Genomic DNA, 16,773 nt, shown 5'->3' on the forward strand with positions numbered 1-16,773 from the left:
GTCGCTTTCCCAACAGAGTAGCCTACTGAGTCACATGCATAGTGGGCACAAACAGACCGGGGGGCTTCTCTTCAGAGGCTGCGATTAAGTTAAGCAGTCAGAATGTTTTTGAAACCTACCTGGTCAAGCGCCAAGCTCTAAAATGAGTCAATCCAAGGCCTAACGCTGACATGTATGAGTCTAAAGAGGAATGAGAATGTACTCCCACTTGCAGGGACAGATCTGGCTGGGTGAGCCATGAAAAGGGATGTTTTGCGTTATCTGGGCTGAGTAAGTAGCAACATTAGCTGCAAAAGTAACCATCAAACCACAAAGCTTACTCGCGCAATGTAACTGTCCTTTTCTAATAACATTAATTTTACATTAGCTGTGGGTAAAAATATTATATCACAAGATACTTCAAGACATTTTCAGGTTACACAATATGCATTACGATATTTCGTTTTTCTGTGATTTAATAGGTTGGAACAGACAAAATAGAACCTGTAGTGCCACATATAGTAATAATAATAATAATAATAATAATAATAATAATAATGATAAACCTACAGCTATAATGATTTTACAGAAGTCCGGAGAGGCCATGAGCTGTCACAAGACAGTTAAGTTGCTATGCTGAGATCACGACTTAGTTATCTTGAGATCTAAAGATAACTTATTTTACATAGGTATAAAAGCAGGATTTGCTCAATGCGAGCGAGTGTCTTTAATTTTAACAACTATTACAGAACGTTAGCACTCCAGCTGGCCACCTAGCGCAGCTGAACTACCTCAGTACACGGTGTGAAACAGCGTGAACATGTGAAGGAGAGAGGAAGCGTGTATGAATGAGTAACAGAGACGTCAGAGAAAAAAGAGAGGTAGTAATACTGACTGTGGCATAGTGAGAAGACAGTTATAAAACAATCTGAGAAACTAAGTCGAGTGAGCTAAAATCTCTCGCTCCATCTCTTGAATCAGAACAGCTGGAAGAAATGAAGGACCGAATTATTTTCTCTCCCTTTTCTCCTCTCTGTCTTTCTCACTCTCTTATTCTGAACTGTTCAGTGCTAGTTGTAACAGTTTAATAAACTTCTACAATACTGCACTCATTTGCAAACATTGTTATTGACATTTTCTAGTGGACAAGTGATTTTGGCCTTCGGACAGTAAAATGTGGCTCTAACCTTCCACAGGACAAGCTCACTGTCAAGCCCTGTATGCTCTTTTTCATCAAGGTAGTCGAGTGTTTTAGATTTTTTAGACGATCATCCCAAGCGAAGTGCTTAAATTAAGAACGGCTCATTTTAGAGGAACCAAATCCTACATTTTTCTTTATTTTATTTGTATTTTATTTTTTTCCCCCCGAGGTCCACTTATAACAACTGTGCACCAAAAGAGTCATAATTCGTTTTTTATGACCATTTTCCAACTCCTCTATCCCTTAGAATGAAACAGGCTGTTTATGTTACTGTGCCTTTAAGACTGATATACTAGATATATGCTAAATGAGCTCAGTTCTGATTGGCTGTCCTGCATTGTGCCTCATTCTGAAAGCACTCAGAGCTGAAAACACTCCTTACAACTTCAATATGAATAGTATATTATATATCATTATAATATATAATATAAAGATATATGTCCATTAGTTGATTGACATCACAAAAACAATGAAATCAAAGCAGGCTGTTTTTGCAGCACAGTTTCCATATACAAAATATAAGATCTACATACTACTTCAAACTCCTTTACTTCAGTGAGGTTCTTCATGATATGGGTCCTTTAAAGTTTAGTCATTTTTAACTGAAAAGACATTGTACCCGTATCTGTATTTACCAATACTTAAGGTTTCAATGTTAGTGTCTGTATTGGAGATGACAACGTGGCATCACGCCATCTGTAGGTGTTGTTTTTTTCTGGTCACGGGTCAAGACGTTTAGACAAAGTCTGCAAGACAGCTGTTGGTAAACGAAGCTTCTTTCACAAGAGCCGGTTGTGTAACGCTGAGGCCTATTTCCTGTCACACCCTGAACCAGGAGTTAAAGCATACCAACAGCACAAGCACGAGTTTTCAACATGTTAACAACACCATAAACTAACCCATTTACACCTCATACGAAAAATGAGAGGCAGTGGATCTCATAGTGCACCTTTCACTGTATGGCCTTCTGAAATATGAGTGCCTACATAATATAATCGAATACAGATGCCGCTCATAAACACAATCTAAATTTGATGCTCATGAACAGTAACACAGCGCATCAGCCTAATTCATGATAAACCATGAGCACTGGCTTCAGTGTTATTACCCAAATCGGTAGGGTACAGTGTATTAAAATAAAAATATTAATACCACAAGTAAGCTCGGCCTGTATTTATGAACTGTGGGCCGATATTTTTCCTGTACAGGTGCTCTATCACACATATAAGTTCACATCATAGAAGTACAATCATTCTATCAGGTTAAACAAGCAGTAAAATGAATAACATGCATACATTTTAGAGCAGTAACCAAGCACTGCTTAAACGTTTTGCTCCTCCATAGTGCAATAAATACCTCAGAAAATATCTGGTTAAAATATCAGTTAAATATAAACATCTGATATCGATTTTTTTTGTCCGCCGATACCGATAATTCCGATATTATCGTGCATCCCTAGTCGGCCTTAATCAGACACACATACAGAAGTCTTACGCTTGTAGAAGACGAGTGAAGGACATGAGGACCTACCTGCTTGAGCCACACGTTGGGTCTATTGGGCAAGATATCCAGTTTTGTTTTACTGTCTGACTTCTTGACCCTCTGGCTCGTCGAATATGGACTGTAGCTGCTTTTCCCACCTGCTCCCCGTTTCATCATTTTCACAGAAGTCTCACAAAACCGAACAAACCGAACGACGGAAAGACCCGAGCGAAACCGAGCCCATCCTGCGCGACGCTGAACACGCTGACAGGCTCTGCTAACACAGCGTGTCAGTCAGCTTTAGCAAAGTAAACTGAAAATTAGTAGTTAAAACTACACTATTTGATCGTCTACTGAAAGCACTTCCAACAATATCCCGACAAAACACTAATAAATATTAAAAACAGCTTAATTTGTACTTTAAATTCCTATTAAAATTTCCGAATTTGAGAGCAAGGTGCTAGCAGCAACCAACCGTCGTCACCTAGACAGGCACTTCAGAGCCACCGTTCCTGTCAGACTAAATCTCTGAAGGTCAAAGTCAAACCAAACCGAGCTCACAGCGAGTTTCCAGACCCTCAGAATCCCGTTCGCCCTCTCAGGAAGGTTTTGCTGGCCCCGCAGGGCCGCAGCAGAGAGCGGGGTGCAGGGCGGGAGGAAGGAGGTGAGGATGCTCTGCTACTTACTGATGAGGAGCTGAGAGACGAAGCGCTTCCTGTTCCACTCTTCTTTGACATGGACTGCGTTTTTATCAGTTCCTTTTTCTTTTTGGAGAACATTTTAGCGTCAAGGTTGGGTCCTCGGGGCTACTTCTCTGGCTTTTCTTTACACTGTAGACCCCCCACCCGCCCCCCTGCTCCCCATCTCAGTGCACTCCGGCTCTTTACGGGCTCTTTTCCATGCGCCCTGTGCGCCCCGGTGCCCTCCTGCTGCTCATCACACGTTCACTCGCCTGCTAACGGCGCTCACAGCAGCCCGACACCACATCCGCTTTGAGCTGTTTTTTTCCTTCTCAAAGGCAAGTGAAAGCAGCACATTAAGGTACAGGCTTAGCTAACACTCCTCACCTTCTGCTACACACTTTTAAAGCTGTGGGTTGGGTCTATCTGAAGGGGAATTCCACCGCTTTTTCAGATTTTCTGCACAATTCGGTCGTTAAGATGTAAACATGAGTCCTTCCTTCAGAGTGCATTGTAGAGAAGCTTGCCCCCTCAGATTAATTCACAGTGGTGGTGATAGGTGATGATATCTAGAACTTTATTTTATTTGCTGACCAAAATGACTAAAGGACCTACACATGAGTTTTTGAATGTAATGTTGATGATAAAAAAAAAAAACAGTGGTCTGGAAATAAACATTAAGCAAAAGTACTGTAAAAACAGATGTCTGGTTCCTATTACCACCACTGTGAGGAATTCTAACATGGCAGGTTTCTCTAGAACGAGGGATTTCACATCAAACCACTGGACATAACTTTGTTCACATCTTTACCATCCAACAATGCAGATGTTTTGAAAAATTTGTGGAATTCCCCTTTAACTAGCCTGCAATGATGCCCTACATTCACCACCATATGTGGGTAACTACTTCCATTGGCTCAGTTATATGGACCTTTGTATAATTTTGTCTTTTCAAATAATATAGGACTTAAATATGTTTGTAAGATTGTTCCTTATTTTCATTTATGTCCTCAGATTTATTTCTATTGCAGTAATTTGACTGAATTTAATACAGTTGGGTTCAGCTCCTGGACTGCTTTGCACCTACTGCTTTTTACTCACTTTGGAGCTTTAGTATTTTAGAGAAGAACAAACCCAAAAAATCCTGTGCTGATAGATGCAGAATGTTCTAAGAAGATTTTAATGTAGTTCTATCAGGATTTCAGTATCTGAGGAGTTTTAGATTCTATGCATTTTCACTGAAGTTGGTTTTTAATGCAACGTTTACTTCTATTTGTTCAGTTGAAATAGCACCACTTTTGCCAGATGACGGTTGTGAGCTAACTCTACCCACGTCTAATCACTAAATATAGTCTCTGTAATTCCCCCTACAGTGTCTTCCTATGTATCCTATTTCTGTTATGTGATATGTAATTTTAATGCTTACACTGCAATGACACCTACCTTCATTAATAATCTTGGAAAGTGATTTTTTTTTTGTTAAACGTATTTATTCTAAAACAGTCCATGTTTATAATACATAAAGGGATTTAATACAGTCGATAAAATATGCCCAGGCTCTCCTGGGCAACATTTCATCATGAAAATATGTCCAAGAGTGTTGTGAAAGCATCAAATGAAAAGATCCCCACTGCAGTCCTCAGATGCAGTCCAGGGTCTGGAGTGCTCAGAGTAGGTCCATAAGATTAGCTCATAAAAAAGGTAAAAACATATAATAAAAATAAAAATTGGTCATTTTCACAGGTCCATGGTGGTCCATGTGGCCATAAAAGTCACAAAAGTAGCAGTGTGTGTGAATTAAAGCTCTGTGGCAGGACCCCATTCCATGTCATCGGTTTCATCTTCGTCATTGTAGTCATCATCATCGTCGTTCTCTGAACTGTCGCTGCCCCTGATCTGGGTTCTTCGCATCAGCATTGCTTCATGATGTGCCAACCTGAGAATCAAAGAAACGTTACTGAAAATGTGTTTCATTTTTTGGTGTATTAAACTAACAACTGATATAAATTCCTTGAGCAATAATACATGATGATACTTACACAATATAGGAGGGGACAGCCTTTTCTTCTGGCTCTGCCATGCGAGTCTAAAAAACAGAAAAATCAATGATCATTAACATCTTTCTGTCCAAATATAGTATTGTACATTTCATAAATCATAAGGCAAAAGATGACACAAATCATCCATATAAGGTGTGCATAGGCCCATCTAAATAGTCATGTTTGACTGTATTTATTTCTGTGTCTTCATATCAATATTCATTAATTAGTCTGGTTAATGTTTTATATATATATATAATGTGTGTTTTTTTTCCCGGTTTCTGATATATAATACTTGTCCTCTATATTGTTGGTAAATTTCATGATAAATGGACCAAAAGAAATGGCCCAAAATTACCTGGAAAAAAGTCTGGTTCCCTTGACTTACATTAAAATTAAAACATGTTTTTCCTTCTCCTGTAAAGTTCTCATTTTCGAGATTCAAGTTTTTTCAAACAGTACATTTTGATACAACAATATTTATTTATTTTCTCAAAAAAGTGAGAAAAATTGTAATTTGCCGTGACACAAGCCCTTTAAGATTCGTAAAGTCTGGGTGTGCGGTACCTGTTGTAGTTTGTTCTCTATGGTAGAGAGTGTGACCGGTGGTGGGCTCTCTGGGGGGAATTCGGTGGGATCCGGGGCCCTGAAATCCGGCGGCCCCTCAGAGGGGGTGGTGGGTGGAGGAAGGTCTGCACTGAAGTCTGAGTCAGAGAAGCTGCGCTGGGTTGGTGATGGTGCCTCCTCCCTCTGCGGGGGGCTGTGTGCGGAGTAGCGTGGGGATCGTGGCTCTGGGACGTGGAGGATGGGAGGCAGGGCATATTCAGGCTCCTCCTTCAGGGCTGGCTCGGGGCTGGGGCTTTGTCTGGCGGCTGGTTCTGAGGAGCGGGCCAGCGCTGTGCCCCGGCGTGTGATGGTGCCTGGCTGGCTGGACATGGGCTCCTCCAGGTCCTCATTATCTGTGTAGGCCTCGCCATCTGTATAAGCCTCACCATCGGTGTCCTCGTAGTCACTGGCTCCGCTGAGGTAATCGGTGTTGTTGGAGCGGCTGAGTGCGTCCAGTTCCTCATCACCACCACCCTCCAGCTACATACACAGAGAATCATGCTGAAGTTATGCAATGCAGTGTTGAGTAAATTACTTAAAATGTGTAGTTCAGTAGTTACATTACATGACTAAGAATGTACTCAGTAATATGATATTTTAGATCACTTAAAGGGCCCATATCCTACATTTGTCTTGTGTTATTTTTTTCCACAGAGGTTCACCTTTTACCAAAAACTGTAGTAATTCATGTCTATATGACCATTTTCCAACCTCTTTTTATCTCTTAGAATTAAAAAGACTGTTTTTATTACTGTGCCTTTAAGACTGATATATGTAAATTATGTCTCTTCTGACTGGCTACCCTGAATCACGACTCTTGACATACAAAAACAGTCCAGGCTGAAACATTCCTTATATCTTCAGTGCAAAGGGACAAGGCTAAACTTTAAACTTTTTCCTTTAGTCTGGATAGGCAGGTTTATGTAAATGTGTTGTTTTTTATTACATCATATTATTGGAATTATAAAAATTCTTAATAGTGCATCCCTAGAAGACACAGCCTTAATATTCCCTGTATAATAAACTGTTATCAGTCATAGTGACAACTATTATGCAGTCTATGGGCACACACAGTAAATCAATGACTCAGTTAACACTGTCCAGGCAAAAACATTAGAAAAGTAAGTGTAACCTGATGCAGCCTGTGCATATTTTCAAAGGTATTCAGTTACAACTATTTGATTTTTGTAATCCCAATTGCATGTAGTCTGGTACTGCTACTTACTTACCCTGAGAATTTAATCAATGGCCAAGTTTAAAGGTACCCCTGAATCTACTGTATGCATCTGCACTTCCAAACAGTCAATAACAATGCTTAGTATATTTAGAACACTGGACCAAACTGCAGCCTAACTGTTGACTTAAGAACCTCAGCGCTCCATGTACTGTCTGACCGAGTCAGGAGGCTCAATCTTGAATGGTACAGGTCACAATATACAGCTTAGAGCAGAGAGAGAAAATCCTTACCGTCACTTCTGAGACCCAGACAGGCTTAGACTGCTGTTGGCGAATCTTCTCTTTGAGAATTTCATACCACACATTTGAAGTTGGCTGCAGATCAATACGTCCTAAAGAATAAAGGAAGAGCAAAATATGATGTGTGTATTACAATATGATACACAGTGCTGTATATACAGTAAATAAAATGTGACAACTGTTCAGACACACAGGCGTAGATTTACAGAGGACAGGAGGGCTGTGGCGTCGGTTTTTGGAGAGGAGTGAGTTATTATATAGTTATATAGCATTATATTTATTATAGCACATCCTTAACATTAATATTTAGCCCTAACACTAATCATATAATGAGTTGAATGGCATGAGCTGTGTCACTCTTAATGTTGAAATGAAAGTTACGGTACTGTTTAATCATAAGAAAATAAATTAAATTAAAGAACAAAACAAAGTCGCTTTTATACAGAAGTGCATGTGTGCCTACCAGCAAAAATGTGGCTGTAGTGTTTCCTCAGTTTCAAGGCTTGTGCGTAGAGCTTGCGTGAGCTTTTGTTGGAGTGGGGAGAATATCTCTGTCTCATAGTTTTCACATCTTTGCGACTGTGTGGGTCCAAGAACAGCACGATTGGGTGATACTGAATATAACTGAGCCTCTCCACTGCAGTGGGTGTGATGTCCAGCAGGGGGTGCTTGTCCTGCAACAGAGAATTAAGTGGTATTTGAGTACAACCAGAGCCTCATCATTTATAAGCAAGAAATAGTGCCACACTGATCTGACATCTTAGATCATCTTGTACATCTTATAAAAGGCAAGGAAATGACGCTCAGCAGCAACTAATATACCTGTTCTGCTATTTTTCTCACTGTGTCCAGTTTAATGACGGAGGATGAGCTATCTCCACCACTCCTGGCAACCATTTCTGTAAAAATATAAAGCAAGTCAATTTTCAATGACAAAAAAAAGGTAATTTTTCACACAAAAGCTGAAATGTTAGCTTACCTGCAATCTCATATTCATCAGGCATTCCGCTAGCCAGCTTCTCATTTGCAATATCATTCAGTGGACCCATAATGACAATAGGGCGTTTAAAGCTGGCTGCAAGAAAACAAACAAAAAATCCCTTATAAGAATCAAATATTCAAATATTCTTAATCACGAAAGCCTGCAAGGTGCACTAGTATTGTGATATGTATATAATTTTACAACAGCTTATATATATATATATATATATATATATATATATATATATATATATATATATTTATTTCTGTTGTCGGAACAAAACCTCGCATCTCCAAAACGATAACTCTACAGGAGAAGGAATAAACCTGCTTTACTAAAGTCAATGGAACCAGACCCTTTTTCCAAGTCATTCTGGGACATTTCCTGTGGTCCACTCATCATGAAATTTACACATAATGTAAAGGACAACAGTCATTTTCAAATTATGTCAAAAACTGAAAAACAATAAAAACTGAGATACAAGGTTTTGTTCCAACAGCAGTGATATATATATATATATATATATATATATATAAAACAATACGTTATAATAATAAATCATATTTTAACTAGTGTCCACTCTTCTACTTACCCTCTCTCAGCAAGACCTTCTCATATGCTGGAAATTTGCCCTGGATCGTCAACTGAAGAAGGTCGTCACGTGTCCTTCGGACATTTTTCTTAGCCCCTCTGAGACCCCGTAATTTCCAAAACTCTGCTCTGGGGCCTGAGGCTTGTCTCTCCGCTCCGTGGATCCTCTGAGCCTGCTCCACATTGGCAAGAGTTTCAGCCCTGAGACACAAAACGCTGAGGTCAGCTTCCAATGGCACTGGACAAGACCACAGCATTTATAACATGAAGCTGGGTTAAGAGATTTGCAAGATCACTGGCCCAGTTTGAAGTATTGCATTGGTCCAGCTTAAAATAACTTAGTGTAACTTAAGTTTAGCTTAGGACTACCTTATACTGAGCCTGAAGATACCTTGTTAGGCCATGAATCTTTAAAGTACATTCATAAATGCCACATTTATATAGACTATTTATCGAGAGTTTCAGTGTATGGCACCCTATTCTAAATATACAACAAAACATAATTCAAAGGCTTTCCCATCATTATTATGTGATAAAAGACATCAGTTGGAGTCCTAACAAACTAAACGTAAGGGTTAGAATAGCCTAAACTTAAATCAAATCGTGGAGGAGTCTCAAAAACGTACCATATAACATAATTCTAGAGATCATTTTCGAGTTCTACAAGAACAACCTACAAAAAGGAGTAAACACTGCTTTTCTGAGGTACGATGTGATACTGGGGTAAATATATGAGCAGTGCTCATGCTAGAGAAGCAAAGACTGTTCAAAACCTTATCAACCACTGCCACATGCGGATATATTAACCACGCCCACATGCAGATAATACCAGTTGCTGTCAAGCCCACCTGGTCTGGTTGGGGATGGTGCCTTTGTCCTGCTCGTGGAGGTCATTTCCCATGCGAATGGCCAACCATGTACCCAGTTTGCCGCGGTGCATGGTGTCCACCACACGGAACACCTCTCCCCGAGTGAAGCTCAGGCCGTGGCTGCCCTCTGCCTCGTGGTCAAAGTGTGTGCGGATGTAGAAGGAATCGCCCAGGCTGGACTTCATTATCTTCTTATAAACTGAGAAAAGGATACAGGATAAAAACAAACATCAACACACAACACTGGGAGGGGGCTAAGCTCCCACCCTTTTTTTTAGGGGGATGAAAAGCAATCGTTGCATAAACCTGGGTGTATTTATTCAAAACACTTATTCTTTGAATGTCTGTCATAAGCTTCAAGTAACACATGGAAGAAGTGCCCAAAATATTGATGTGAAATGCCATTAGCTTAGTGCTAACAAGCTCAGAGAATCCCACAGGCATGCTAGCAGAAGTTAGCATTATTGTAGAGGTGGGTTTTTTCCTCATATGAGTGCTGACATTTATGGCCTGAATTGAAGGCTTAGCTCTAATAGTAACTGGTAGGTGAATGTAGCGTTTGGAGTCTTGCCCAAGGACTTTCGTTTATGTAAAGTGGTGTGCTTTCCTCCTCTATGGGGAATCAAACCCCAGTCTGCTGTGTGAAGGGCAGAGAAAATTCCTCCATGTGCAGCTGAACAAGGATGCAAATCTATACTCACTGTCCATTTTATTCTGAGTGAGGATGTCTATGCGTTCCCCAGCACGAATATTCATAAGGAACATGGCAGCCTCTTCTCTGGTGAAGTGAGTAAAGTCTACCCCATTAACCTGAGTGCCAGTGTAGAACAGCATATATTAGCAGACTGGACGGTGGAACATTTATCAGGATGCTTAAGTTCCCATAACTCTTATAACTAATTGTCTCATAAGTCTAACCTGTAGAATCTGATCCCCCTCTTTCATGCCCTGCCTCTGGGCGGGGCTGTTAGGCTGGACTCCTCCTACAAAAATCCCTACATCATTTCCTCCCACTAGCCGCAGACCCACGCTCCCCTCCTTAACAAAGCCCACCGAGTTCTGGTCTGAGCTGTACCTGCAACGGAAGAAGAAGAAAGAACTTCAGAGGGGACAAATTTATGAAAAAAAGGAAACCCTTCAAATCTAATTTTACAGCATCAAAGCAAACAGCCATTGCAGTAATTTTACCCGGTTTACAGTAGAGTTTTTTATGAATTATTGATAAAACAGAATATAACAAAATACAGCAATGTTTAATTTAGTTTTATTAATAATAATCACTATAAGCAATGCATGAACCAAGCAATGTTTTTTGTTAACAGTAGGCCATGGCAAGCAACGTAACAGTTATTCCGTGACTGTTATATTAAAGCCACAGTGGTTTTAAAAACTCAGTAATACAGAATTCGACTGATGTGTTCAGTCATATGTAGGCGGGGCCATAACTAGGATGAAAATTGTAGTGAGGTCCAGTTTGCACAAAAAAATCTCAACGTGAATAAACTAACTGCCAAACGTGAGTATCACCGACAGTAAGTTTCTCCTTTAAGTGTTTTTTTTTGCCAAATCATTGCTCCTTTTTACCCATCCATAACTGTTCAGCACCTTTTCCTTTCATTTGCTCCCTCCATTCTTCCATAAATTGATTTGACTCCAATTGATCTGTTTAAGTTTATTTAACTAAATCATTTAACTATTCATTTATGTTTATTTTCAGCTGAATGTGTTAAAACCTAAACTAAATCAAGCGATAGTTTCAAACTGATTTTATTTCATTAACCCCCCCCACCCCTCTCTCTCTCTCTGCTTGTTTTTTTTTTTGCATCTCTGTCCTCACTGATTACTGAAAAGCACACAATAAACATACGTTATAAAAGGCTGTCTAGGAGCTAACGAGACAGAATAGAGCCTTACGTACATGATACTGTGCCATCAATATGCTAATTAATAGCAAACTTTCTTATGCTGGCTGTAGTATGTTACGTGTAGGTAACACAATACAACTTTACAGTGTCATCTATTCACTAATATAGCCAACTATGGAGGCTGTAGCCTAAACTGAGCAGCTACTGGAGCTAGACTAAAGCATGCTGACTTAGCCAGCGACATTATGAGCAGTCCAAACCAAAAATGAAATTAGGGTTTGCGTTTTACAATCTTAATGTGTTAATTGCGCTCATAAACTCTTAGCTAGCTACATTTTTACCATGTTATATGTTAGCCTATAGCATGTGTGCTGCATACCTGAACAACTCAAGAAGTCAAAGCTACTCTGGTTCTCAGGGCAGCGTAGCGTCTTATACAGAGATGAACAGAGTGGGCAGGCAAGTCTATGGCTGAGCCACAGCTGTTCTGAGGTCACCTGAGAACCAGTCACTGTTCATTGGGTAGTTTTTTTTACACTGAATCTCATAAAACCCCTCCGAAACTTCCGAGGACCTTGGGGTCCCAATGCTAGTTAAGAACATGACCGGTGCTAATTACTGAAGCAGCTGCGGAGAGCAAAGTTTGCTCAGCAGTTTGTGGAGGGTTGAGGAAAGTCAGGTGGAGGGTGGCAGATTTTGATTGGCCATAATACAGTGACAGCGCTGACAGAAAACAAATGAAATTTCACATCGTAAAAAAGTGATGAATTATAAATATTCTGGGTAGGTTTGCGACACTGTGGCTGCGCCCCTAAAGGTGGACTCCTGTATTATCATAACGCCGCTGTCTTTACGTTTAATCTCATTAATGCAGGGAAAGTGAAAAAATCCTTTTGAAACTACAGAGGTCCAGACCTCGGTGTCCTCATAGCTAGTTACAGCCATGTATGTTTGTATATATTTAGTATTTTACAACACCTTCAGATGTGACATAGCTCAGCCAATGAGATTTAGAACTGGAACTACCCATTTTATTAAGAGTACTGTACAGCAGCTATGAATGTACGCTTAGCCAATCAAATTCTGGAAGCAGAACTGCACTTTGAAAGAACCGTTTAATTACTGCAGACTAAGCAGACGTTGTTTTAAATATTCAACATATCTGTAAAAATGTCTTACCCTACGTTAGGATTTGGGACTGCATCTGGTGGGAGGGAGTAAAGCGGCTCCTCTGCTGGCTTACCTAGAATATGAAACACATACTGTCTTCTCTGAAGCTTAAGAAGAGGGAGCACTTTTATTGATGCTCTCAATTTGTTTAAAAGGTGAATACATAACTTGGAAGTATGTAAATCAGTTCACAATACCCCTCTTGTCATTCATAGTCTGTAAGTGTGCATGTCTCTCAGGCTTTATTGTAACAATAAAATCAGGCCTCTATACAATGGCACTGTGATTTGTGGGCTTTTTGGGGGTCTTAATGCTCACCATTCATCCTGGAGTGGCTGGTTTTGGATACATTAGAACGCAGAGTGGCGTTTGCTTGTGGAAAGCTGGAAAAAGGACATAGCATTATCCACATATCCATTACAACCAATTTACATACACTTAGCCACAGAGCAAAAGCATTACACAGCTATGAAGTCTACCCTGACATTCTCAGTTACCTGAGGAACAGCTGCTCTTCTGTTTTTCCTTACATATCGCACTAATGCATGAACATCAGTCACTGAATGTGCACTTCTGCACAATTTCCAACCCTGTTTACTGATTTCTTTCCAATAGATGTCACCGTTCCAATTTAAACACTAGCCAGTTAAGCGGTCTTCATGACTGAAGTCACCCGTGTCCCAATAATAGACCTTTCAGAGTTAAATCTTTTCTTCTTTATCAAAAATCCAGGTCAACTGGATCTGCTCTGTATTTCTATATGTGCCACAGAGCATGGTAAGATATTAACTGCTTAACTGTATCATGCAGTGCACCTGTCTGAAAGCATCTGCACTCATGTGTCTCCACTCATTTATCCAAGTTTTTCCTTTAATCTGTCACCCGTCTGTATATGTTCCCTCTACTGTATCTGACTGAATGGAAATGGCATAACTAAACAGGACCCTAAATAAATAAGCAAACAAGTAATACAACCAGAGTGCAGGCAAGCATGCAGTACTGCCAGACACGAAGGTGATTTGTGAGAAGTTAGATGTGAGCAGTGTGTTTACGGTGTATATAGGGTGTGTGTGGAAAGTACCTGTGATCGCTGTCGTGATCTGTGCTGCCGGATCTCCTGGGAGGTGAAGGATCTCTCTCAGACACTGAGGAGTCTGAATAAAACAGTACAACAGTGTGGTTGATTACCATCTACTGTAAACTGGGGGTGCAAATACCAGCATAGTTGAGAGGTGTGATAATAGTGTAATATTAATAATAATATAAAGACCTTCAGATGGAGGTCTGACAGGAGAGGGCACTCTGTGATAAAGCTCTGGTCTGCTTCTGACTGATGGCACTCGCGTTGCAGCAACAGCCCTGTAGAACATAGAAACATCCACATGATTCAACTGTAACTGTTGTGAACATTGTAACATTGTCTTTTTCCCAGACAGATTATAGTCTTTTGTGTTAAGTACTATTTAGTAATACAGTAGTAATAATATTTAGAATAGTTATTTTATACTAAGTCTATAATATTATATAATAGTATAAACAGTAACTAACATTTTACTAGTATTACTTTAATGGGTAATATAATAGTATTAAACAATATTTAATAACACAACACTGGTATTAAGTCATATGTTGTAACACAGTACTAGCATATTTAGTAATATTTTGTAAACTGTGATATTGGTTAAAATTACTGTGTGGGTATAAAGTAAAATTTAGTAATATTACGCTACAGGATATTAATATTAAATAATAATTAATGCAATAATAAATGAGAGGGAGTGTTATAGTGTGATATATTGGCACTCGTGCTGCAGTCTTCAGCATAGGGCCTATTTATTTTATTAACTAATTTTATTAATTCTATTTATTTGAATAAATACTGATTTATTACTAATTGTTGCCTAATAATCATAATATTACTAAATAATACTTAATACTGATGCTATATTACTGAATATTGTATTTTATTACATTACCCTATATTATAATATTATGTAATATTACTTGCTGTCAATGCTTTATTACTAAGTGTTAAACAATAATTAGGAATATAGCATTGGTATGAGTATTGCTATATTGCTTACAGAAGTTATATTCCTAATTACTGTTTAATACTTAGTAATATAGCACTGTTATTTAGTAATACTTAGTAATATTATTGTATCAAGTAAAATTTCAGTATTTAGTAATATAGTATAGTAACAAATAAATATTATAATGATATTAATATTATAAATTGTAAAAAATGCTACTATTATTTATAGTAAAAAATACAGTACATGTAATAATATGAAACTAAAAAAAATCTTATCCTTATTATGTGTGGTGATGCATGAAATTAATTTTATTTACACCAATCAGGCATGAAATTATGACCACCTCCTTGTTTCTATGCTCATTGTCCATTTATCTATCGTCTCTGACTTTACATCTACAAGGTGGACTGACAAGGTAGGAGTGTCTAATAGAGTGGACAGTGAGTGGACAAAACTGGACAAAAAGTGTTTAAAAACTCCAGCAACACTGCTGTGTCTGATCCACTCGTACCAGCGCAACACACATCAACACACCACCACCACCACATCGGTGTTACTGCAGTGCTGAGAATGATCCATCACCCAAATAGTACCTGCTCTGTGAGGGTCCATGCGGGTCCTGACCACTGAAGAACAGGGTAAAAGGGGGCTAACAAAGTATGCAGAGAAACAGATGGACTACAGTCTGTAATTGTAGAACTACAAAGTGCACCTATATAGTAAGTGGAGCTGATAAAATGGACAATGAGTGTAGAAACAAGGAGGTGGTCATAATGTTATGTCTGATCGGTGTATGTTTATACACTAAGTGCTGAAAATATTCTAGAAGTATGAACACTTTTGCAAGCAGCTGTTAGTGTAGAAGCTCAGTCTTACTCTTGTACAGCTGACTGCTCTGGTCTGGGAACAGAGGGGTAGCTTCCATCTGACTCGGACTCTGAGGGACCTGCAGAAACAAAGATAATTGGACTTTCCTTTAGGTGATAATCAGTTTCTCATTAATGCTGAAAGTGAAAGAAATGCTTCGGTCAGTTAAGTTGTTCTTTCTGCATCAGGCTCACCTTTCTTGATGGGCGTGGAGGGTTTCGACCACTTCGGAGGCTCAACCACTGGTACCGCCGCTACCTCGGGAGTGGCCCTGGTGGAGGAAGAGGAAAAGTGTGAGAGGAATGGAGGGGATGGGATGCTGAGTTTTGTGTCTTTAGAAATACTGAAGGCTAAAAAAAGCAAAAACTTGTGTGTTTCATCTGTTGGTGTCGTATCACCACCTGGTTTCTGATAACACACCTGCCTATTTGTATAATAATAAGGAAGTAATCCGCATCTTCGGCCCAACCACTGAAGAAATAAGGGTATTCTCCAGCCCTATTGTTTCCTAGCTCAGCCTCAGTAGCTCCTCAATAGCTAATATTCCTGGTAATTAATATGAATTTCTACTTTCTGCTTTATCACAAACATCTTGGAAGACTGGATAATTATACTCACTGCTGCTTTAAAAGGATATTCACCTCATATTCACATAAGAGGAATGCAAGATCTTCACCTATGGCTAGCTTCCATAACCACTAATTATAATCACTGTCAAATTTGCATGATTGCCTAATGTGCCAACAAGCTGATGGGAGATTAAAAGACTTGATTTTTTTTCTGGGGGTTGATAATAAAAACCACTAAGAGGTCTACTGAAGGCTGATCTTGCTGTTCAGTAAGTTTCTCATACATGGATATCAATAATCCAAATTAGTCTATGATCTGTACTGATTTGTAGTGTATGAGGTCATTATGTTCTGCTGATCA

At 39.3% G+C, this 16,773-nt stretch overlaps 2 protein-coding genes across 4 annotated transcripts in view; both read right to left on the reverse strand.

Annotated features, from left to right (window-relative positions):
• Nucleotides 1-3,749, reverse strand: part of arhgap45b (Rho GTPase activating protein 45b) — a 40,543-nt gene extending 36,794 nt beyond the window's left edge. Inside the window, exon 1 of one of the 2 annotated variants that reach the window (XM_036587216.1) lies at nt 2,711-3,342. In XM_036587216.1, coding sequence (XP_036443109.1) covers nt 2,711-2,839 — 129 coding nt within the window. In that variant the 5' untranslated portion in view covers nt 2,840-3,342. The other variant, XM_036587217.1, reaches the window with a different exon arrangement.
• A 907-nt stretch (nt 3,750-4,656) lies between these two features.
• tjp3 (tight junction protein 3) overlaps nt 4,657-16,773 on the reverse strand; it is a 32,438-nt gene continuing 20,321 nt past the window's right edge. Inside the window, exons 15-31 of one of the 2 annotated variants that reach the window (XM_036587214.1) lie at nt 16,038-16,114; nt 15,853-15,922; nt 14,211-14,299; nt 14,022-14,094; nt 13,259-13,323; nt 12,950-13,013; nt 10,824-10,980; nt 10,607-10,715; nt 9,885-10,104; nt 9,038-9,237; nt 8,443-8,538; nt 8,286-8,362; nt 7,927-8,137; nt 7,455-7,555; nt 5,949-6,467; nt 5,382-5,428; nt 4,657-5,278 (exon numbers count right to left, since the gene is read on the reverse strand). In XM_036587214.1, coding sequence (XP_036443107.1) covers nt 5,140-5,278; nt 5,382-5,428; nt 5,949-6,467; nt 7,455-7,555; nt 7,927-8,137; nt 8,286-8,362; nt 8,443-8,538; nt 9,038-9,237; nt 9,885-10,104; nt 10,607-10,715; nt 10,824-10,980; nt 12,950-13,013; nt 13,259-13,323; nt 14,022-14,094; nt 14,211-14,299; nt 15,853-15,922; nt 16,038-16,114 — 2,314 coding nt within the window. In that variant the 3' untranslated portion in view covers nt 4,657-5,139. The remainder of the gene's footprint in view (nt 5,279-5,381; nt 5,429-5,948; nt 6,468-7,454; nt 7,556-7,926; nt 8,138-8,285; nt 8,363-8,442; nt 8,539-9,037; nt 9,238-9,884; nt 10,105-10,606; nt 10,716-10,823; nt 10,981-12,949; nt 13,014-13,258; nt 13,324-14,021; nt 14,095-14,210; nt 14,300-15,852; nt 15,923-16,037; nt 16,115-16,773) is intronic. The other variant, XM_036587215.1, reaches the window with a different exon arrangement.

The sequence above is a fragment of the Colossoma macropomum genome, unplaced genomic scaffold, assembly GCF_904425465.1.
Source record: "Colossoma macropomum unplaced genomic scaffold, Colossoma_macropomum, whole genome shotgun sequence".
In the NCBI taxonomy this organism is placed as follows: Eukaryota; Metazoa; Chordata; class Actinopteri; order Characiformes; family Serrasalmidae; genus Colossoma; species Colossoma macropomum.